This window comes from Leucoraja erinacea, chromosome 10 (assembly GCF_028641065.1).
Source record: "Leucoraja erinacea ecotype New England chromosome 10, Leri_hhj_1, whole genome shotgun sequence".
In the NCBI taxonomy this organism is placed as follows: domain Eukaryota; kingdom Metazoa; phylum Chordata; class Chondrichthyes; order Rajiformes; family Rajidae; genus Leucoraja; species Leucoraja erinaceus.
This window is the reverse complement of record NC_073386.1, coordinates 46,742,818-46,766,482: the sequence shown is the minus strand read 5'-3', so window position 1 is coordinate 46,766,482 and position 23,665 is coordinate 46,742,818. Positions and strand designations below refer to the sequence as shown.

General features: G+C 38.7%; 1 protein-coding gene across 4 annotated transcripts in view; it reads left to right on the top strand.

The window, feature by feature from the left end:
• smg7 (SMG7 nonsense mediated mRNA decay factor) overlaps positions 1-23,665 on the top strand; it is a 106,822-nt gene that overhangs the window by 73,814 nt on the left and 9,343 nt on the right. For 2 of the 4 annotated variants that reach the window (XM_055642140.1, XM_055642138.1), the window contains 5 exons: positions 169-595; positions 6,904-7,048; positions 7,901-8,256; positions 9,081-9,339; positions 11,006-11,115. In XM_055642140.1, the coding sequence (XP_055498115.1) occupies positions 169-595; positions 6,904-7,048; positions 7,901-8,256; positions 9,081-9,339; positions 11,006-11,115 (1,297 nt within the window). Of the gene's footprint in view, positions 1-168; positions 596-6,903; positions 7,049-7,900; positions 8,257-9,080; positions 9,340-11,005; positions 11,116-14,639; positions 14,790-23,665 lie in introns of all 4 variants that reach the window. The other 2 variants (XM_055642141.1, XM_055642139.1) reach the window with 2 other exon arrangements.

Genomic DNA, 23,665 nt, shown 5'->3' with positions numbered 1-23,665 from the left:
TATCTTACCGAGTCACCTCATCATTCTAAACATATTTATATTATTCTTTGATTTACTATACCAAATGGAATCCAATGTTGTGAATGCAAACCATTATAATTTAACCTGTTTGATTCCGTTATAGCATGTTATGTGTGCATATTTTCTCACGAGTTGTTAATTTCCCAGACTTATCCAGAGCAGAAATGAAGAAGGTAAACTAGTGTTCGTAACTGACATCCCGGAATTGGCTAATGAAGAGTCATCTGAAACAAAGGACAGCCTGATTTTACTGGAGCCTCCCTTTTCAGAACCAACTAGTGTTGAGATTGGTCAAGGTTTAAAGTCTGTCTTGTCTTCAGGCAAGACTCAGAGTAACAGTTCCGAAAGTGGAGAGAAACTGGTTACCTTCAAGGAGAATATTAAACCACGCGAACAGAATCGGAATCATCATCAGAAAGAAGGCATGAAAGAAAGATGGGACTATAACAAAGGAAATGATATTGCAAACAAAATGGATGTAAAAAGAGAGAGCAATAAAAGGAAGACTGAACCAAAGAAAAATAATCAGGACAAGAACCTGGAACATGCTCGAAAACAGAATGTGGCAGTGCAGGTAAGAAACTGCCTTTTTCTTTGCATTGAAATATGAAGTTTCTTGGAATAGAAATTGATCTTTCATTTCGAAATTTATTGCTTTTAAAACTTTACTGGCGATGTCAACTGATAGCAATCTTCAGTCAGATTGTGGGTTGAAGTTTAATTTTAAAACAAAACTTGAATATGATAGAGCACAACATTTTAGACTTCACTGCATTTGATTTATTGTCTTGTACCTTTTCAGTAAGTGCCGATGAGTTATGAGACATTAAACCAAGGCCTTGTTTACTGTCGTAGGTAAGCACTAAAAATTCATGGCAAAGAAGTGCAGTACAGTTGTCCTTGATGTCCCGACAAATGACATAAATTAATGACCAGGCCTGTATCTATTACTGCTTATAGCAATTAAATTCACTTCACAAAATGATAGCATTGGCTCCTCTCAAAACGAAAACATTATGTAGTCACTAAGACTTTTGATCATTGCAATACTATACTTTGAAAAAATAGGACGGTACAAAATGTATCTTTTATTTGGTTTAATCCTACACTACACTACAGTGCACCTTTCAATCTATGTTGAAGTGGCATCTTAAATTATATGGTCACATTGTGCTGTATTAAGCATTTACTTCTTGCCTTCTGACTCTAGAGTGAATATGTTGATGTTAAATGTCCCTTTTAGATAGTATTTTAACAATTTGAGTACTTTATTCACAAATGGGTCATAGTGATGTGTATCTAGATTTTTATCAAAAATTCAAGTATAGGTGCAATAAAACTGATAAAAATGCTGAGGTTTTAATATCTCGATTATTTATTGAAGGTCGTCATGATTGAGTACAAAGGCAAATGATGAAGGATAATAAAGTAAAGCTTAAAAATATCCCAGGACACTTGTATCCAAAATTTGTTTTTACATGTAGGAAGGAACTGCAGATGCTGGTTTAAACCGAAGATAGACATAAAATGCCGGAGTAACTTAGCGGGACAGCCAGCATTTCTAGATGGAAGGAATGGGTTGCCCTTCTTCAGGCTCTTCTTCAGACAGTCTGGAGAAGGGTGTTGACCAGAAACATCACTAATTCCTTCTATCCAGAGATGCTGCCTGTCCTTCTGAGGCACTACAGCATTTTTTGTCTATTACCTGTTTTTGCATCTCCTTTAAAGATGTGTGAAACATAAAATATGATTAAAACATGGAATTTACTTCTTATTCAAAGTTGTTAGCTACAATTTGTGTTGAGACACCAGCTTACCTTTATTACTGAATACTACATTTAAAAGGTTTTGTATTGTACCTACTTTATTAAACTGTTTTTCATTTGGTTTCCTGTCTAGAAAGAGAAGTAGAGACCGATGCACTTTAAAAAAAAAACAATGAAACATTAAGTTAGATGACTTAATTACACAAAAAATATGCCATAGATATAATTGCAGTTAGAGATACAACCACAGGATAATCAAGGCTAGATGTTGAATGTCCAAGGGTGATCAATCTTTAGCAAGGACATTCAAAAGGGAAAAGTACAGAAGTTGGAATGTTCTGTTTCAGTTGTACAAGTCATTGGTGAGTGCATTTGGACTGTTGTGTTCTGTTTTAGTCACCCTGCTAGAAGAAGGATGTCGTTCATTTGGAAAGAATGCAAATAGGACTAGCTTCGATGGGAAATCTTGATTGGCATTGATGAGTTGTGCAGAAGGGCCTGTTTCTGTGCAGTATGTCTTTATGACTGAAATACATTTGCTCATAAAAGGCAGATGTAGAATCAGTCTAGATTAGTGGTTCTTAACCTGGGGGTCGTGACCCCCTATGGGGAGGTCGGTTGGGGCTTTGCCGGGGGGTCATGAAGGGGACACAAATAACATCAATTTGTTGAGCCCATGTTTAGGAACCTAACAAAGGTACATACCACACACAGTATTTTGTTCACGTATGTGCGTACTGGTGCCAAAATGGTTAAGAACCACTGGAGATGGAGCTAAGAGCATCTAGGGCAGTAGACATTGGTGGGAGTTGTGTATAGGGCTCCAGGCTGTCATATGAAGCGCGGGATGGCATCAGACAGGAATTTACAGATGGATGTAACATTGCAGTAATAATGGGTGATTTCAATCTACATTAAAATTGTCTGAAACACATTAGTAATGCAGAGGATGGATTCAATGGATACGATTGAAACATAAGTACAACTGCGATTGTGGGGTGACGTTAAAAAAATAAGGTTAAATTATTGGGAGTGGGGAAGACGAGATTGAACTATTTAAGGTAACTGTTACCATGACTGCACCTTATCTCATACACCACCTGTTCTCACCCCCACTGCCCCTTCTTGCAAGTTAAAACATGTTTGGTTTTTAATGTTCCATTTCATCTCACATGCTTTTTGACATCCTCACCGTTTGCAGAATTTTCTGTTTCCTACATTTCACAATTTATTTTTGGTTCTGTGTGCTCTATAGACACACTTTCTTTCACTTAAATATATTATAATACTGAAGTGCAGGGAATTCTTATTTTTTGAATTGTGTTTGTGTGCCTCAAATCAGATTGAAGATTTATTACAGAAGATTGATTTAAAGGGCCAATGCATTTAATTGAATTGAATAAATTTTACTAGCCAAAAATGTATGCAAACAAGTAATTTTCCTTGGTGCTTTGTTCGCAAGGATAACAACATGATATACAGTGGACAATTAAAAATAAAATATTATAATTTAAACATGTGAAGAATAAAATAACATACCAGAGCAAAAGAAGACTACAGACTTTTGGCTGTTGAACTACTGTTCGTGGAAAAAAGCTGTTTTTATGTCTGGTTGTGGCGGCTTTGACAGTCCGTAGTCGCCTCCCAGAGGGAAGTACTTCGGAGTTTGTGGCCAGGGTGAGAGGGGTCTGAGTTTATATGCAAGACCAACATTAAACAGGGGCAGGGTAATTCATTATTCAGCGTTAAGAATCTATTTCTCCAAGTAACTAGACCAATGGTCAATTTGTATTTCAACTCCATCTGCATAGTTGGTTTCGTAATCCTAGCCAAAGAAAAATCTACTGGAACCGTTTTGAAATTTTTTAATGTGCTGCCCAAAAATGTTTCATTTTGGGAATGAATGAAAAGAATGAGCAGGAATTCGACCTTTTCGAATTTAAAAGATGTATCCCTTGGTTGGAAGGTGTTGACAGCAAGGGATTAATTTCAGGAAATAGCACAAGACATTTATGACTGAGACAAGAAGAATTTATTTTCTCTCACAGGATCATGATCCTGTAGAATTGTCTTGTACAGGAGGTGGTGGAGACTTACTTTTAAAAGAGATCAATAGATGCCTTGACATAAAAGATATCAAGGATACAAGAATAGATAGAGTGGGGGTGTAGTATTGAGATAGAAGATTGGCAGTGTTTGTATTGAATGCAAAACAGGCACAAATGGCTGAATTGCCTCCTTTTTCTATGTTTCCACATACAGTGAGTTGCAGGAAGATGATTCGTGACATGTAAACATATTCTCTCAAAACATGTAATTTACTAATCTTAAAAGTATAAAGAACTACATGTTGGTATTTAAATGGGAACTATGATGTGCTTTTACAATAACTAAAATTTTAAGTTCTTCATGTTTATATCGGCTCTTCTGTTACCATTTCAGTATGTTTTCGCATCATTGCAGCTTGGCTACCAGCATAATCAAGGACCAATCTCACCCCATTCACTTTCTCTTCTTCCCTCTCCCATCAGGCAAAAGGTATAGCAGTTTGAAAAATCATAATGCCAGATTCAAGGACAGTTTCTCCCTAGCTATTATTAGGCAACTGAATGATCCTCTCATCAGCAAGAGTGCAGCCCTGACCTCCCATTAACCACATTGGAGATCTTTGAACTATCTTTATTTGGACTTTGTCGCACTAAATGTTATACCTGTGTCTGGGTACAATGAATGGGTTGATTGGATAGCATGCAGCCAAAAATGTTTCACTGTACCTCTGTACACATGACCGTTAACTGAACTAAACTACAACTTGGCACCCCTAAACAGTCTATGCCTCAAAATCAGCCTCATTTGTATGTTTCTTGCCTCTTGCCTCTATCTTCTTTTGCAGTTTGGTGCGCAGTTTGGAGTATTGTAATAGTATCTGAGTAGTGTTAACTACAAAAGAATTATCCTCCTTTGACACATACTACATTGAGTAATCAACAAAAAAGTGGCATATGGGCAATTGAGTGAACATTTAATTTCTTAAAATTTCTTAAAATTAAATGTGAATCACAATCGGCATTGGACTGTTGTGAAGAAACCTTTTCCCAACTATGTGTTTTAAAACATTGTTAGTAATTTAAAATGTGGCAAACTATTAAATCATCATTCTATGTACAGGAATGTGCTTGCAAAGTCATTGATGATGTAAGCCACCCAATAAGCAAGTTTGGTATTCGACTGCTCATGCCCAGGTCATAGGTCACGAGCTATAAAGTCTCAGCAACGGTGGTGCTGCATTGTGTACAGGCTTGCGTTTCGTCCATGGTCGGGGTCGGGGCCCGGCTCTCTGTCGCTACGGTTGTTCTTGAGTTGCTGCTGGGCCGTCCCGTCCCCGTCCCCTCCCCGGTGTCCCGTCTAATCTTACATCTAATGTACATGTACAACATATAAACCTAGGGATGAGCAGGAAACGGTTCAACCTTTATTGCCTCCATTCGAGAGACAAAAGCCTCCCAATCTTGGTACTGATCTACAAATACATGCAGTACTTGCTAAGTACATATCAAAAGGCAGTTTAATTATGAGAAAGTGGGTCTTCCATTAGACATTCAGAGACAAAAATCCTCTCAGTAAATTATTGCATGTTTTGCCCTTGATAGTCAGATTCACAGCAAGGCATGGGAAAACATGGATCAATTTTAATTTGCTCGGGTACTATATTTTGCCAAAGATAGATATCGTTACCAAAATTCACCTCTGTCTGTGACTGAAGAGAAGAATTTTCAGAGATAAGCATTGAATATCCAGAGCAGAAGTGATCCCTGCGCAGACATGGGCAAAGTACAGTAGGCACCATAAATATAGGGGAAGTATAACCAATGTATCCTCTGCAGAGTCCTTCAAGTGTACGATGAGCCACAGTGTCCACACCCCTGACGTGAGACTCCCAACCAACAAGATTTCCAGGAGAACAGAAAATATTTTAAGAATGGCTCTGAATCGCCCAACAATATTGTAACATCCTCACCCACTTATTATCAACTCCAGTTCATGATCATTTAAAATGAAAGAGGAGCAACTGGAAAGGCATCTAACATTAGACAATCCGCCCACCCACACATTCAAGCTGCACTTGTGTATCGTATATTGGGGTCAGTAGCCGCTGCAGAATACTTAGATGGAGAATGGAAGTACTCATCTTCATCCCTAAGGGAATGCTTACGAAGAGAAGATTGAAGTGCTAGTCTATTTTGCGCTGAAATTCTGGGTTGAGTTTGAATCCACAATCTACTAAAACTCCATGTACTGATATTTTATGGCATTAAATTTCTTCTGCTGCAACTCAAAATATGTTCCTTGTTCCAAGCTAGATCAAATATATCTTTGGTATTACAGTAAAACATTAATCTGCTATCGGACCATTTGGACATCCCAATGATTTGGCATCTGGTTTGCAAAGGACCTGGTTCCCACATCCTGGAAACTTGCCCCTTCACTGGAAAATGTATTTAGAATTTTGTTGTCTTTTTTTAAAATTATGAATGAATATTGTGTTGGAGCATTATCATGAAACAAACGGTCTGTAAAATCCGAAAATCAAAAAAACTGCAGATACTGGAAATCTAAAACAAAAAGCTGGAAATATTCAGCAGATCCAGGCACTTCTTTAGGAATAGAAGAGTTAACATTTCAGGCGGAAGAACGTTTTAATGTACTATTCTCAAAAGAGAACTTGAACTTAAAAATATATAGGTTGTCAGACAGGATACTTGACTCTGCATGTCCATAGACAAAGTTACACTTCAAACCAAGTCAAGACCAGATCTATCTGGCGCACAATGAAAGATAATTCTAGAAACTTGGGGAAGCATTTTTATTTTCTGTTTAAAAAAAAAGGAACTTTAATGGGCATTTGATTTAGAATTGGCTGTCAAAATATTTGCTAGAAATGAATTTTGGGCATGAAGATTTTGCAGTTTGTTTAATCTGTCTCATTCTTGCGAAGTAGAGGGAAAATCTGAAGCTTGCAATATGTCTTGCCAATCTAAGCAAGTATTGACTTTGTGCTGAATAAGATGTAATCTTTTTTGATATTATGCATTATAATGCTAAATTTGTTTATCAGGTAAAAGCTCAGTCTGAATTGCGAAAGACGCCTGTAACGGAGGCAAGGAAAACACCAGTGACACAGTCACAAAACCAAACCAGCAACTCGCAGTTCATTCCCATTCACCATCCAGGAGCGTTTCCACCTCTTCCTAGCCGGCCGGGTGAGTGAACAGTTGCATGCTTCAATATGGGATGTTATGTCAACTCAAGTTTATTATCATATGCACAGACATGATGAGGTACAGATGCAAATTTTTGCTTGTAACAGCATCACAGGCAAATAGATAGAAACACAAAAACATATTTTATACATAAATTACTCAAGTTCTGAAAGATAGTGAAAAAATAAATAACTAACAAAAAAAAAACAAGACATTGGTGCAAACTACAATTAGAAATCAAATCCATGGTTGTGCAAGAGGTAATTCCCAGTGGTAGGATTAGGGTTGTGCAGGTTGGTAAGAATGTAGCTGTGCCTGAAACTGTGGACTTCAAGATCCTGTACCATCTGCCTGGCAGATAGCAGCAAGCTGTGCTATTCCATGCAGTCATGGGTGTAAAGAGAGCAGAACGGGGTCAAGTGCACTGTCTTATAAATTCTTATTGTGCTTGACAGGATAGAGATAAGGTTAATGGCTCAACATAAGAGGTCAGCCATTAACACGGGCACAAAACAAATCTTCATTCACTATCTGTGAGGGCTGTGGAGGCTCAGTTGCTGAATGCATTAAAAACTGAAAATTATAGATTTTTTAAAACACCAGGAAATGGGTTAAAGCAGGAAAATAGCTGAGATTAGAAAAAATACCTGGTGAAGTCGTGAAATGTTGAAAGGTCCTCTTTCTCCTTGGGATGAGTCTCCACAATTTTCAATTGTAAAACACCGAGAAAGGGTTGACGCCGTTACTGGCCATTGCTAGGACAACTTGTTTTATGATGCCTTTCCATTGCACGCAATAGACTGGCATGTCTTATAATGACCAGTATTTGTGTCTTTTTTGTGTTAATTGCAGGGTTTCCTCCACCTCCCTACCTGGTGTCGCCACCAGTTACTTTCCAGATGACTCCTGGCTATACATTTCCACCTGGAGTGTCTATACCTGGACCTTTCATCCAAGCTACTGGCCACCCACAATCAGCAAACCAGGTACCAGGTGGGAAGCAATCCCACGTCCCTTACAGCCAGCAGCGTCCTTCTGGGCAAGGGCCAATAAACCAAGGACCCCAGCAACATCAGCAGCAATCTCAGCAACATCAGCAAGTCACTCCATCCCAATCGCAGCTTCAGGTGCAGGTTGTGAACCAACAGTCGCCCACTAAGTCGGCGCAACAGTTGGGAAAGAATCAACATCATCTCGGACCACAGCAGGTAAGGAAAGTGGCAGATCGAAGTGTGATTGAAAACCCACTGCAAATATATGGAATAATTATATCAGCTTTGTAAATATCCATTTCTTAAATCAGAAAATTATCTTTTTTCTGTCTACGAGTAGATAATGCGAGAAATGTCAACACCATAGTATGATACAACCGTAATTAGAAATTATGTGTTACTTCTGTCTCTCATTATTGACACACCATATAATTTTAACAGGAATTATCCATGATCGTTGATCCAAATTGGTTATATAAATCAGAGGTTATAAATATATGAATGTATCTTGAGAAAATAATCAGATCTATGTACTTGGAACAAATTGGCATATTGTGTTATTCACATGTAAGATCCATAATTGAAACTAAGTATATATTCATGATATTTACCTATATATCAAACTATTAATAATTCCCGTGCTTTTGCTATCTTACTTGGTGCATTGTTTTTGTTTATCAATGCTCCTATTTAAAATCTGTTTTGTGGTCTGCTATGGACATTGAAATTAGATGTCCTCATTCAGCGAATGGCGACCTCAGCAAAATGGCTTTTTACCGTTTGACATTGGGAATTGGGACTTTCATGGTTTGGAGAGTAAAATGCTGAGGCCATAAGAGACTGGGTGTTTTTCAAACACTGAACAAAATATAGTGAGAGAGTTTCAACATTATAAAATGCATAAACTGATATTTTTTTTGTGATCCTTGATCAAATGTTAAATGGGAAATGCTTATCTTATAGACGGTTAAAGGCCATGCTGTGAATAGGCAATCAATTTCTAGTTTCTTGCAATTAAAATCCTGTATTTTCTCAATGAGTATCTGCAGGCTGATCAGACTAACCAGCTTTGGAATCAACATCATCCTGTCTCTTCTCAACATCAGAAGAATTCCATCCAGATGTCTATGAAGCAACAGCCCTATTACATGCATCAGGACCCATTAAAGCTGTTTGAAAAGTCACTACAACAATCACAGCAAGTCCAGATGGAAAAGAATTTGAAGGCTTTTGGTATGGAACCATTTAGCCAGAACCCTTCAGAGGTGCAAAAAATGCAAGACTTTGCATGGGACTATGGTAAGTTAAATGTGCATGGGTATTCTTGTGTCACCTGCTCGATGCAGTGTGGAATTGTCTCCCAAAACATTTCTGATTTAATCCATTAGAATAACAGTAAGATGGTATCATTGTTATGTAAACTGATAGTTAGGGAAGACAATTTTTGCCTGTGTTCATTCTTCTGTTTAATTCACATCCACAACCATCCTTACCTTTCAACCCTACCTCTACATTCTCCAGACACACACATTTGTAAAGTTGACATTTAGAGTATGGGTTAGAATTTTAGTAACTTCTACTTCAGTCATGCTATTACCTTGCAGTTTAACCCATTGAATATTGTTAAACATGTTGCAAATGAAAAATGGCTTCCTGATGCAACACAAACTGCTGACATCATGTTTCAGTCCACAAAAGGATATTAAATTTGTTCAATTGCTAGACTGCCTAGAGCATGGTGCATTGGTCTTCCCAGTGGCAGAAAATCATTGATAGCATTTCATATGCTTTGTCTTAACACTCTGGCAAAGTTTCCATCAGTTCAGGGAATAGAAATTCTGTTTATTCTTGATTCTAACTTCTTGTCATTTTAACAACATTGAGCTATTTTACATAGTTATTGCATTATATTAAATCATTATCATTTTACATAACCTAATTTTATGAAGAAGACAATGTTTTGTTCTGATCTTTTCACTTGACAAATCCTTTTAATGTCCCAAAGTTTTATTTATTGCTAGTATTGCTTTTTATAATATAATTTAACCAGATGTCCTTCCACTAAACCCTTGTTATTCAAAAGCAATAAGGACCTAGACTACCTGCAGATAAAGGTTACCATTAAAGACAATGACACTAAGAATGGCATTGAATATAGCCACATCTATGTAAGTTTCAGTTTCCTGTCTCCAGCTCCAACTGCACTCCCAACTGTTGATATTTTAGTACTTGCCATCAAACGCAATTCATGTCACAGCAAACAGACTTCACTAGACACCATTGAAGAGGACTCTGGTGGTAAATCCTCGATTTACCAACGCTCAGAATTATATGCAGTCGACTACGAGTATGTAGATTGGCACATAGTTAGTCAATGGGTGGCAAGGACTTAGTTCATCTGTCTTTAATCAGGTTTGACTTGTATATGCTGGTTTGATTATCGTTTCATAAACGGTAATGAAGCTTTTAAATACTTTTTCTATTATAGATTTCCAATTAGCATGTTTGAATTGTTGTTTGGTTTTATCCAGGTGTGATATTTTAAATGTTACTGTATTAGGATACTCTCTTCTATTTGTGTCACCACAAAGGGTTAACTGGAGAATAACATTTGAACACATTGTCTACTTAATATATTGAGTAAAAAAAAAAAGGGCTGCACTAATTGTAGCCCAAATACATTATCTGCTCTCCTAATTTAACACATCAATTCCCCAATAATTAAAACGCCATTTGAAGATTTCAAAGGGAATTACCATTAATCCAGGTGATTTTTCTTTCAAACATATGAATCGGTGTAAGAGGAAGAAATCAAGAAAATCTTGATGATTGTAAGCTATCAGGGAGGGCTTGAGAATAGGATCTTAATTGTGGAAATAATTGAGTTTGCAGGTGTGTTTAATGTAAGAATTGACACTAACCTAAGTGACTTTTCACACCATTAAAATGTTTGTTCTTCTGTCAGACATGCGACACATGATGGGACATCAGCTGAGTAACGATCATATGGTGAAACGGCACCAAGGAGTTTTTCGAACAGATCAGGATAATATGACTAGAATGCAGTCATACGAGGTAAGCTGTAAATAGAAATAGTTTGCATTTAGTATGACATGAACAAAAAAATATGTGCATTTAAATTAGTTGAACTTGTATTTCAATTCTGAGGTTTTTTAATTTTGCCTGGGAAAAACATTAATTTTACCATTTAGTTTAAGATTTGAAATCCATTCTGGTGTCTAACATCTTTTGGGAAGGAACCTGTTCAATGCAAAGAATCTTTGATAATGAAACTAAAATCATTGAAGGCATGAGAAGAAATAGCAGATTAATTCTGAGTTTTACATTTTTCTTTGAGTTTCATTAATATGAGGATTTGAGAAAATAACCGTTTAGAGTTGGAGTTTTGAATTTGAGTTTAAAGCGAAAGCTTTTCACTAGCTAGAATTATGTCTTGCATTGGAAAAAAATGATAGTGGTTTGAGATCAATCGCCGCATATCCAGGGCATCACTGCTGGGGACCTCGCCATTATCTGTTTTAGTGATGACCTTTCCTCTGTGGTATGGTCACAAGTGGATTGTTAAACAACAATTACATTAGGTTTAGTTTATTCACTACCTGCAATAATTTACTTTTATTAAGCAGTCCATTCATGAATGCAGCAAGAACTAGGAATCATTTAGGCATTGGCTAGTTTGCCACATCTTGTTTATGCACTGAAAGCCATTCCAATTAAAAAGAGAGGTGTGACAGATCAAAAGAGAGAATTTGGCAACCTACCATTGACATTATCATCGAAGTGTTTGCCATGATCAATATTTTTGGTTCATCATAAACTTAACTGGAGAAGCAAAGAACAATGCCAAGGCTATGGCACAAAACAACACTAGTTATAGTACTAAAGATCTGCTGTCCAGTACAGCAGTGCCCACAGCCAAGCTGTTCCAGTACAGTTACAGGAAGCTGCACAATAATGTGGAAAATGTCCCAGGTATGTCTCATTCGCAAAAAGCAAATTAAATCTAATCCTGTTTAATTACTATCTACTCAAACAATCACCAGTAAAGTGATGGAAGGGGCCATCAACATCCAGTGCTATGTTAACCTGCACACTGATGTGCTGTTTGAGATTTGTGAGGATCACTTGGTTCCAGACCATATCGCAGCCTTGGTGAAAACATGGATGTGAGAGCTGAGTTCTTGAGGTGAGGGAAGTGTCCAACCTCATTTGACATCAAGGCAGTATTTGACCACGTGGCTTTAAAGCAATTGGCAAAACTGAAGTCATGAACATCAGAGAAAGCATTGCATTGGTGGGAGTCATAAGTCTGAAGAAGGGTCTCGACCCGAAATTTCACTCATTTCTACGCTCCAGAGATGCTGCCTATCCCACTGAGTTACTCCAGCTTTTAGTGTAAACATCTATAAAAGCTGATTTTGTCAATCATCCCAGCTCCAGGCCTGTCCTAAGCCGAACAATCTTCAGGTTCCATCAGTGACCTTCCTTAATAGTCATAAATGGGAAATTTGTAGATGATTGCATATTGTTCACTTCCCGTTGCAGCTTCTCAGTAAATGAAGCAACCAGTGTCTGCATGCATCGTCCCAAACAACATTAAGGCTAAAGAGAGCCTAACCACCTACAGTTGGCATTTAATGAGGGGCATTACCTTCACTGAGCTCCCCAGCATCAGTGTCCTGAGAGTCGACATTAACCAGAAATCTAACTACATACAGTGATTTTGAGCAGATCAGAGATTGGGCATCCTGCAACCAGTGAGCCATCATCTGATGCTGCAAAGTCTTTCTACTATCCACAGGGTATAGGTTGGGACTGTGATGGAACACATCTCTTTTCCTGAATGAGTGCAGCACCAACAGCTCTGAAGATGCTGTACCCAGGACAAAACATATCGATTGACACACCATCAACCATGCTAAATTTTCATTTCCCCCACCAACACTGCACAGTGATTGTCCTTTGTAGCATGTGCTCCATGCACAGCAGTTCCTCATCCATGTTAATCCCACACCATCAACCTCTGCTATTAATGCATGTGGGAGCACTCCGACATGCAGGTTCCCACCCGACCCGATGGGAGATTAATTACCTACAATGTTGCTCAAGATTAAAGATATCAAAGGTGACTTGATGGGCATGTGTAAGTTGCATGGGTATGGGGAAATAATGATAGGAGGAATGGGACAAATCTGAATGGTCTGTTAGGAATTAGCATGGAGCTGAAAGACCAAATGGTTGTCCTGTTTTAAGTATTCCACACTGCCCTTTGTCTTTGTATAATTATGGTTCTCCCTATTTGATAGTGCTGTGGAAATAGTCTTTCAATAAGGACTACAGCAGTTCAACATGGTGGATCATTACATGGGTAATAAATGTTTGCCTTGCCAGCAAAGGCCCAGAGCCTTGAAAATGAGGAGGAATGGGGAGGGGAGAAGAAAATGATCAAAGTACTACCACAACAGCAGCGGGTCAGAGCCTGTGTATTCTATAAAATACACTGCAGCAACTTGAGAGCCTTTTCAAAAAAAAATCCAAAACCTGCATCCGCTTCTGGTCAGAAAAAAAAATAGGGACAGATGCAACAAAATGGACTGCCTGCAAAGTTCCACTCCAAATTGTGCAGTTTTCACTTGGAATCACCATATCTTTGACATTGGTTGTAAATCCTGGGTCTTAAGAGCAATGTTGGACCATCCTGTCCTTCACCCCCCCCCCCCCAAAGAGTTAGTCAATTTAAGAAGGTGGCTCATCGTCGGTGGTAGTTAAAGATGGCTAATAAATGCTTGATTTGCAGTTAAAACAAAACATGATAAATATCTTACAAATGAATTGATACAGAATCGCAGATGATCAAGACCATTTTGTAATTTAGAGGAATCTTCAAACGGCTTCCTTGCTTATCTTCAGCTCATTCCATATCTGTTCTATTCTCTGATCTATGTTGCACAATTGCCGTTAATGTTCAGCAATCAGTAAATCTTGTTACATTTTCAGTTTGTGCATTTCAATTTTTAATTGTTTCTAATCACTAATACATTACACTAACTAATCCTGTTCATTGGTTTGGGTCTTATGCCTGTACCAACTCTATTTAAAGTATTTCATGGCTATTAATATTACTTAATTATAAAATCATAATTATTTACATGTGGAATTGTATAAGATTATTGCAAATTGAGGCTACGAGCTAGAATAGCAGAAAACTGTAAGAGGTAAAATTCATCAAAACTAAATTGTTTATGTGTATCTAAAAAGACTATATATTTCATTGTTTACTATACAATAAGGATGGGCTTCAGCAATCCATTTGGAAATTCTGTGATTTATAATATTTAAACACTTACCTAGTTTTATTACATGTTAAACTTGGGCCTCTGCTTCTAAACACTTTATTTCCTTCAAATGAACTTATTGAATAAATTATGATGATTAGACTCTTACACTTTGGCAGAGATCTTTTTGTTAATTAACACATTTTCAGTTTTTTCACATCTAAGACCTGATCTGAAACTTTGTTTATTTTTGATTCCTCTCTCTGAGTATGCTTTCTTCCTCTGTTCTTCTTCTGACTATAGGATGCCAAGAGCTCACCTCTGTTGCCTCCTGATTTGTTAAAAAGTATTGCTGACTTTGAGGAGGAGGAAGAGCTGGCTTTTTCCAAACCCCATGATTTCTACCAGGCCTTGGCTGGCCCTCTTGGCAGTTCTTCGGGGCGTAGTTTCTTTGTATGTACTTCTTTGATCTTCTGCTTTCTGTCTTACATTTCTGTTCTTGATAAGTGTTTTTAAGTTATTGGTATTGTAGTTATTCAAAGCTGCAATGACAGTAAATTACTTTATTCTGCCACCTGCATTTTTTTATTTAAATGATTATTCCACTCAAGTGACATATAACAATTTGATTTATTTTAATCCTCCAAATACTTACACATTTATTTGCAGCTGTACATCTTTTAGGATTAACATCACAAACAAATTTGATGTGTACATTAAACTGTTAGATTTATTAGTTTACAAAAAAGGCCTGATGATGGATCTCGAGGGAAGGAATAAAGTATAAGTCAAAAAAGAGGACTAGCTGGACAGGATGGCAAGTGTACATAGAATAATACATAGAGATTGGTTAGAACGGAGACGAGGAAACATTTTTTCTCAAAGAGAGTGGTGAGTCTGTGGAATTCTATGCCTCAGGATTCTAGGACGACAGATAGCACAATGGGCAGATGGCAGTGGAGACAGGTTCTCTGGATGCTTTCAAGAGAGCAAGAGAGATAGGGCTCTTAAAAATAGCGGAATCGGGATATGGGGAGAAGGCAGTAACGGGGTACTGATTGGAGATGATCAGCCATGATCATATTGAATGGCTCAAAGGGCCGAATGGCCTAGTCCTGCATCTATTGCCTATTGTCTATTGTAAAAGGATGAAGAACAATTAGATAAATATTATGAAAACAGATGCTGAGACATGTACTTGTGAAAGGGGGGGCAACACAAATTCCAGGAAGTAGAATTCAATATCCCTTTTCTGAAATATTGTTGGGATGTAAATTGGTGTAATGTGTGCATTACAGAACAAGTGTTATGACAACAACTTTCTGGCTTCTGTGTAGCAATGTTTTATTGTGCCATTCCATCTGTTCTGAATGCCCGGAGACGCAAGAAACGGCAGATGCTGGAATCTGAAGCAAAAAACAAACTGCTGGAGGGACCCTTTTTCATCGGTCTGTTTGGTTCCACAAATGTTGCCTGCACAATTGAGTTCCTCTAGCAATTTGTTTTTATGCTGAAGGCTTTATTTGATGTATAGCTTAATTGGTTTTTATTGGTGACTGTTAAGCCGACAGGAAATCTATGATAGTGATTTGCCAGTAAATGCCTTTTATATTACTATTGCCATCAGCACCACCAGCCTCTGCTTCCCTTTTTCTCCCTTTTATTTTTGTTCTTCTTCCTTTGTCCTCCCTCACCCATATCTCTGCATCTGTTGTCTTTTCATCTTTAGTTTCACTGGAAACATGGACAAATGGCTTCTCGCACTCTAATGGTTTCCCTTGATAATTATTTAATAAAGTTGCACAACATATTTCATTTTTGGGGTAGAATTTACCTGTTTTCTTATTAAGAAAGTAATTCTGATTCACATATTTATTCTAGACTAAATAGCTATTCAGTTGTAAATGCTGCACACTTCTCAGAAATGTTGCTGTTATCGACAATGTACTTGAAATTTTTGCTTTGAATTTATTTGAAATTTCCATTGATCTCAGGCGCTGAATTACTAGCTGTAATATCTCTATATGAGAAATATAAATTGATTTGCCATGATATAACCCATTATTTAACACTATGGGCATTGCCATTGGAGATTGGTTGGACATTAAAATATGATTACTCAAATTGTACAAATATTAAATACCAATCATGAGAATTGAGCAAGAGAATTTGTGATGACTGAAAATGGCAAGGTGCATTAACATAGCAGATGGGAAAATCTGAATTTGAAAGAATAGTTCATAATTGTTTGTCAGTACAATAGGTCATGACATTTTATCAAGTCTTATCCATTATGATGTATCCTGGTTACAAAATTGAAAAGTATGTACATTTTCACTATTCATGAAAATGTTGCTTTTGGTATAGAATAAATGCTACTTTGGTTTCCATTATTTTGCCTCCAGATGATTGTACAGAATTTGGCCAAATTGTCTACAAATATGACAATATTTATGCTCCTTTAGAGCCTCTCCCAAATGTCTTCCAATAATACTATTGGCGTAACCCTTCACTTTGATGCTCACCGCAACCCCTCCCTGTGACATTCTCCTCATTCTTTGCTAAAGTTTCTCCAAAATCTAATTTCGCATTTCTTGGTGATTATTTTGTAATCTAGACATGCTATTCCCTATAAGGTGCAACATTATCTTTGTATCCACTGTATCAATGCCCATTATAGGCCTCTAAAAATTCAGAAGCTTTCAGCTGCCTTTTCTCAAGAGAAGATAGAGCCAGTCTGTTCATCTTTTCTTGAACTCTATACAATTTCATTTCTAGTCTCATCTCTGAACCTTCATCAGTACATTAAAAAAAATGGAGATTAAGAGATGAACTGTATGCTGTACTCTAAACCAAGGTTTGATACAGGTTTAGCACCCCTTGCCTACTTTTCAATTCTGCCCCTCTAAAAATAAATCATGGTTTGTTTTTATAATGTGCAGTGTAATCTACAATGTATTCCAATATCCCTTTATTCCTCTATTCCATCTAAACAAATCCTCCATATATTGTAACCACTCTATTCACCTTTTCAAAAGATGTATATTTGTGTTAAAGTGTTTTTGGTTTGCTTTCAGATTTAGATTCTTCCACTTCTCTGTTTTTATTTAGCACTAGAAATACATTGAAATTATCTAGGCCTCAAATCAGGTGTGACAATGTAAGCTTTTAAATTGTATTACTACATATGAGATATCAAATTTATGCCTTGCATTCTGCAGTACTCTGCTTTACTCCATTTATACTTTAAAATAAGGAACTCGTTAATTCCCTCAGTTTGTTTCATCTCGAGGTCAAATTCAGTGATAAGATAGTTAATCAACCTTGTTAGTTAATGGACCACAAGATGTGGCTGCAGGTAAAATTACATCTTGTAATGTTTCGTGGACAAGTTGTGATTACGGAGAAAGTTTAGAAGAAATGTTGTATTTGATGTAAAATTAACTGCTTTGTTGGTGACTGCTTGCGTATTATGATGGGACATTAAAAATGGTGAGGTTGGCAAGCTGCATGCATGCACAGCGCAGGCCCATACTACTCCTGGCCCCTATCTGTGGATGTGAGCTATCAACTTTAGTATGTTAATGACTAAATTGCTGAAATATTCATCTGTCTGAAGAAGGGTATTTGGCCTGAAATGTTAACTCTAATTCAGATTCCAGTATTTGCTATTTTGTTTTTCCCCGTATTAATACGCCGTTTGTTAGGTCCAAAGAGGGTGCCCAGGCTTCCTGAAAAACTTACTTTAACACAATAGAACATTTGAACCTGAGGAATTTAAAAAAATATCTGACCCGAATCAAAGCACTTGTAGTTCAGTTCTGTTGGGTTGTGCCATTTGACCAGACTCGACGATTAAGCTATGTTTTGAGAAATAGGAAGTACTTACTATCAGCATTTTTTAAACTATTTGCAAGTCCTTTGTCTTATCAAGTTCTATGGTATTGAGTTTTAGTGACTATTTTAAAGTGTTTCCCTAGTTTAATTGTTTCTTTGGTACCCAACTCGAGCTCAAAGATACCAATAATTTCTCAGTACATACAGTTTGTTTCTTGCCTTCTAGTGGGGAACTATCCATTTGCAGTTCTTTTGCTGAGCGGTTACTTGTGCATGTAGAAGACTTATTGCTTCACAGAAGCATAGATTGTGCTTGCGCTGCCATAGAATGGATGTGAGATGGGGACATATAGTAAAGGGTTTGTTGAGGTTGAGTACCAATGGAGATGCCGGTAAACACTGAGGTAGTAGCGAACTACTATGTGGTTGCTTGATGTACAGGAGCATGTCAGAGGAAATGGGTTGCGAATTGATTGCTATTGTATACAGCCTCATGATCTGTTTATTCAGTAAAATGCCTTCTGCTTTGACTCTTAAGTTCACCACCATGCTCCTAGACATGTTGTCATGTCCACTATTGCTGATTGGACAGAAAATGTGGTTGTACAATTCTAGCTAACTATAAAAGAAACTTGATAAAACGTATCCCCTTGTACTCCAATTACTTGCAAGCTACCTTAAAATAGGATAGTTTACTCCTGGAATTCTGGAAATTTGACACCGCCAAATTAAGTGCACTATTGCCTTGTTGGATTAAGATATAAATAACTGCAATCAAAATGTTCTGGTTGTAGGTTAAAAAATCAATTAAGTTAATCCAGGGTTGGGGGGTAGATGGGAAAATGTGACTGTTCATTATAGTGTCATCTTTATCATTTTTTCTGAGTAAGCCTAATTGTTCAGTTGACAGAATAAGCATTGCCATGTTTGGCAAAAATTCTGTTGATGTTTGTACATTTTAGAATTGATCAAAGTAGGTTGAGTGTTTGTCTTTATTTCTTGCTTTCCCTTTTTTACCTCTGCTAATTCATTTTTAAATGTACCAGCAATGCAACAATCAACGTTTAGCAGAACTCATTTCCAAATACCTTGACTCCATCCTATCACCCTTGGTTAAATCCCTCCCTACCTATGTTCAAGACACCTCAGACACTCTCCGTCGTCTCCGCACATTCAATTCTCTAGGCCCTCACCCCCTCATCTTCACCATGGACGTCCAATCACTCTACACCTCCATCCCCCACCACGATGGTCTCATAGCCCTCCGGTTCTTCCTCGACCAGAGAAGCAACCTATACCCAGCCACTGACACTCTCCTCCGCCTAGCGGAGCTGGTCCTTACCCTCAATAACTTCACGTTCGACTCCTCCCATTTCCTCCAAATACAAGGCGTAGCTATGGGCACACGCATGGGCCCCAGCTATGCCTGCCTATTTGTAGGTTACGTCGAGCAATCCTTGTTCAATACATACCAGGGCCCCATCCCCGACCTCTACCTCCGCTACATCGACGACTGCTTTGGTGCCACCTCCTGCACCCGAACACAACTGACTGACTTCATCCACTTCACCACTAACTTCCATCCGGCACTCAAATACACCTGGACCATTTCCGACACTTCCCTACCATTCCTTGACCTCACTATCTCCATTGCAGGTGATAGACTTCTGACCGACATACACTATAAACCCACTGACTCCCATGGCTATCTGGACTACACTTCTTCCCACCCTGCTTCCTGTAAGGACTCCATCCCCTACTCCCAATTCCTCCGTCTACGCCGCATCTGCTCCACGGATGAGGCGTTCCACACCAGGACATCTGAAATGTCCTCATTATTCAGGGAACGGGGGTTCCCCTCCTCCACCATAAATGAGGCTCGCACCAGGGTCTCTTCCATACCCCACAACACTGCTCTCTCTCCCCATCCCCGCACTCGCAACAAGGGCCGAGTCCCCCTAGTCCTCACCTTTCACCCCACCAGCCGTCACATACAAAAAGTAATCCTCCGTCAGTTTCGCCACCTCCAACGTGACCCCACCACTCGCCACATCTTCCCATCTCCCCCCATATCTGCCTTCCGCAAAGACCGCTCCCTCCATAACTCCCTTGTCAATTCTTCCCTTCCCTCTTGGTCCACCCCCTCCCCGGGCACTTTCCCTTGCAACCGCAAGAGATGCAACACTTGTCCCTTTACCTCCCCCCTCGACTCCGTTCAAGGACCCAAGCAATCGTTCCAGGTGCGACAGAGGTTTACCTGCATCTCTTCCAACCTCATCTATTGCGTCCGCTGCTCTAGATGTCAGCAGATCTATATCGGTGAGACCAAGCGGAGGTTGGGCGATCGTTTCGCCGAACACCTCCGCTCGGTCCGCAATAACCAAGCTGACCTCCCGGTGGCTCAGCACTTCAACTCCCCCTCCCACTCCGTCTCCGACCTCTCTGTCCTGGGTCTCCTCCATGGCCACAGCAAGCAGCACCGGAAATTGGAGGAACAGCACCTCATATTCCGTTTGGGGAGTCTGCATCCCGGGGGAATGAACATCGAATTCTCCCAATTTTGTTAGTCCTTGCTGTCTCCTCCCCTTCCTCAGCCCCACTGCTGTCTCCTCCCATCCCCCAGCCTTCGGGCTCCTCCTCCTTTTCCCTTTCTTGTCCCCACCCACCCCCGCCCCCGATCAGTCTGAAGAAGGGTTTCGGCCCGAAACGTTGCCTATTTCCTTCGCTCCATAGATGCTGCTGCACCCGCTGAGTTTCTCCAGCTTTTTTGTGTAACCTTCGATTCTCCAGCATCTGCAGTTCCCTCTTAAACAACGTTTAACAGATGCCTGCATAAAACTAAAGCAAATCAGTGTTTATAACTTCCTAGTCACACAAAATAGGAGTAACTGATTTGATTGTGTAATTGGAAAAAAATAAGTGTGAAGATCAGAGAAGATAGGGTTCACACAAATAGAAGTTGAAAACTAAATTATGAAAAGAGCATTTGTGTTAGAACAGAGACACATGAGAATGTAGATTCTGGAATCTCAAGCAAGAATCTCATGAAGGGTCCCAACACACAATCCAATTCCCGTTTGTTCACAAGAGTTCTCTATTATCCCACTTTCTCATCCACTCCCGACACATTAAGCTCAATTTAAAGAGGCCAATGAACTTACAAACTGGCACGTCTTTGGGATGCTATTTAAAAGTAAGCGATGACAATTTAAAATAAAGACAACATCAAGGTTGGCACAGTGGTGCAGTGGTAGAGTTGCAGCAGAGACTTTGGTTTGATCCTGACTATGGGTGTTGTCGGTAGAGAGTGTACATTCTCTCTGTGACCGCATAGGCTTTCCTCTAGGTGCTCCAGTTTCCTCCCACACTACAAAGACATACAGATTTGTAGGTTAATTGGCTTTGGTAACATTGTGAATTGTCCCTAGTGTGTATAGGATAGTGTTCGTGTATGGGTTGATCACTGGTCTGCACAGATTATATGGGCCGAAGCGCCTTTTTTAGCACTGTAACTAAAGTCTAAATGGTAGTATCAGCAGAGTTTGAGAATGTTTTTCAGATAGAGGTAGATGGATATGTGCTAAGCAAGGCAATGAAAGGTTTTTGGAGTAACTGAGCAGAACATGCAGCATCTCTGGAGACAAGAAATGGGTGACATTTTGGCTTTAGACCCTTCTTCAGACCCCAGGGATGCTGCCTGTCCTGCTGAGTTACTCCAGCATTTGGTGTTTATCTTCAATGTAAACCAGCATCCACAGTTCCTTCTTACAAAATGAAAGATTATCGTTGGTGAATGGAAATGTGGATTTGAGTTTGTAATTAGATCTGTTGTGAATTATTAAATGACAGAGAAAGGCTGGAGGGACTGAGTGGTTTATTCTTGCTCCTAATCTCTAGGTTTGTTTTTGTATATATTCAATTGACGTGATTTTATTCCATTGTACTTCTATCCTTGAACTTAGCCGATACTCAGTAGTATGAAACGAGTTGACCACTTGTACACAAAGCATTTTTGAAGTTTGGAGGTCACAATTACTCGGGCTACCATTCTGGCATTGTGCAAGTTTCATTGGCATCTTGCAACTGTTGTCTGAAATTGCAATGGAGAGATTTGAATGCCATATTTTCAATTGCCTTTTTTAATGGCATATACTGAATTTTGCCAAATATCCAAAGTATACATTCTGCATGCATTTCTCATTGTTCGGTCTTTAAAAAAGGGGAAATAGAAAATTTGTCTCTGTGTGAATGGCCTTTCAAAAAGCACTTCCAACTAAATGAAGTGCTGCTAAAGTGTAGTCACTGCTGTATTGTACGTATGTGACCCATTGTATTTTTCTGAATAATTAAGCAAGTTTTAAATAGAGTGGCTACTAATTTATTTTTTCATTTGGCTAATGTAAAACATTTTTTGGGGTTGCATAAGTTGCATGAATATAGTTGTATAATTGTTTTATAAATAGTTCCTAAACATAGTTCAGGTTAGTTACAAATCACCGTGCTATTTCATGGCTTCCACAGCAGTCGGCTGACATTATAAAATTTAAGCAAGGAATTCCTCGCAGGATACGCGTGCATTTTGGAGGATGAGGGGATGTTGTGTTCATGGAAAAACTCGCTGGATCAGAATTTTCCATATTGTGAAGCTGCGTAATATGTGCAGGCATCGAGTAATGAGAGCTGAAAAAATGGTGTGGTTTAATTTTCAAAAATTCCACGAGAATTAATTTAATTTGCACATCTTCACACTTATTTCAGTTAATTACTACTGAGATGCGATGTATCAAATGTAGTCCTTGCCGTGTTGATTATCCGCAGTCTAATCTTGACTTTTAAAATACCTATAGATCATATCTCTCCAAATCTCTTCTGGTAACTTGCCTACCACACTGATGTTAGGCTCTCTGATCTATAGTTCATTGTGTTTTCCTGGCAACCTTTCATAGATAGCCAAACATTGGCCACCCTCCAGTCTTCTGGCACATCACCTGCGGCCATCATTGATACACATATCACAGCTAGGGGTTCTGCAATTTCTTCCCTAGCTTCCTACAGTATCCTAGAATACACTTGATCAGATCCCAAGGATTTGTCCACCATGATATGGAGTAAAATCTTCAGTACCTATTATTCTGCAATGCGGGCTCTCTTCAAGACATCTCTATTTGGCATTCCCTAAATTACATCACTTCATGTGTTTCTCCACAGTAAATATAGATGAGAAATCGTCATTTAATGCCTCGCCCATCTCCTGTTCCTCTGCACATAGATCTTGCTTGCAGCAGCAGTAGACTCAGATTACACACAAAAACATTAATCTTGCCTAGATTTCACAAATTTGACAAGACAGTGAAAAGAAAACGACTGCAAATAACAAGGCAATAGTGCAAAACTGCAATAAAAAAAAAAACAGTCCATGGTAGTGCGAGAGGTGGGCTGTGGTGTTCTGTTGCTGAGGTAAGATTACAGTTGTGCTGGCCAGTTCAGGAACT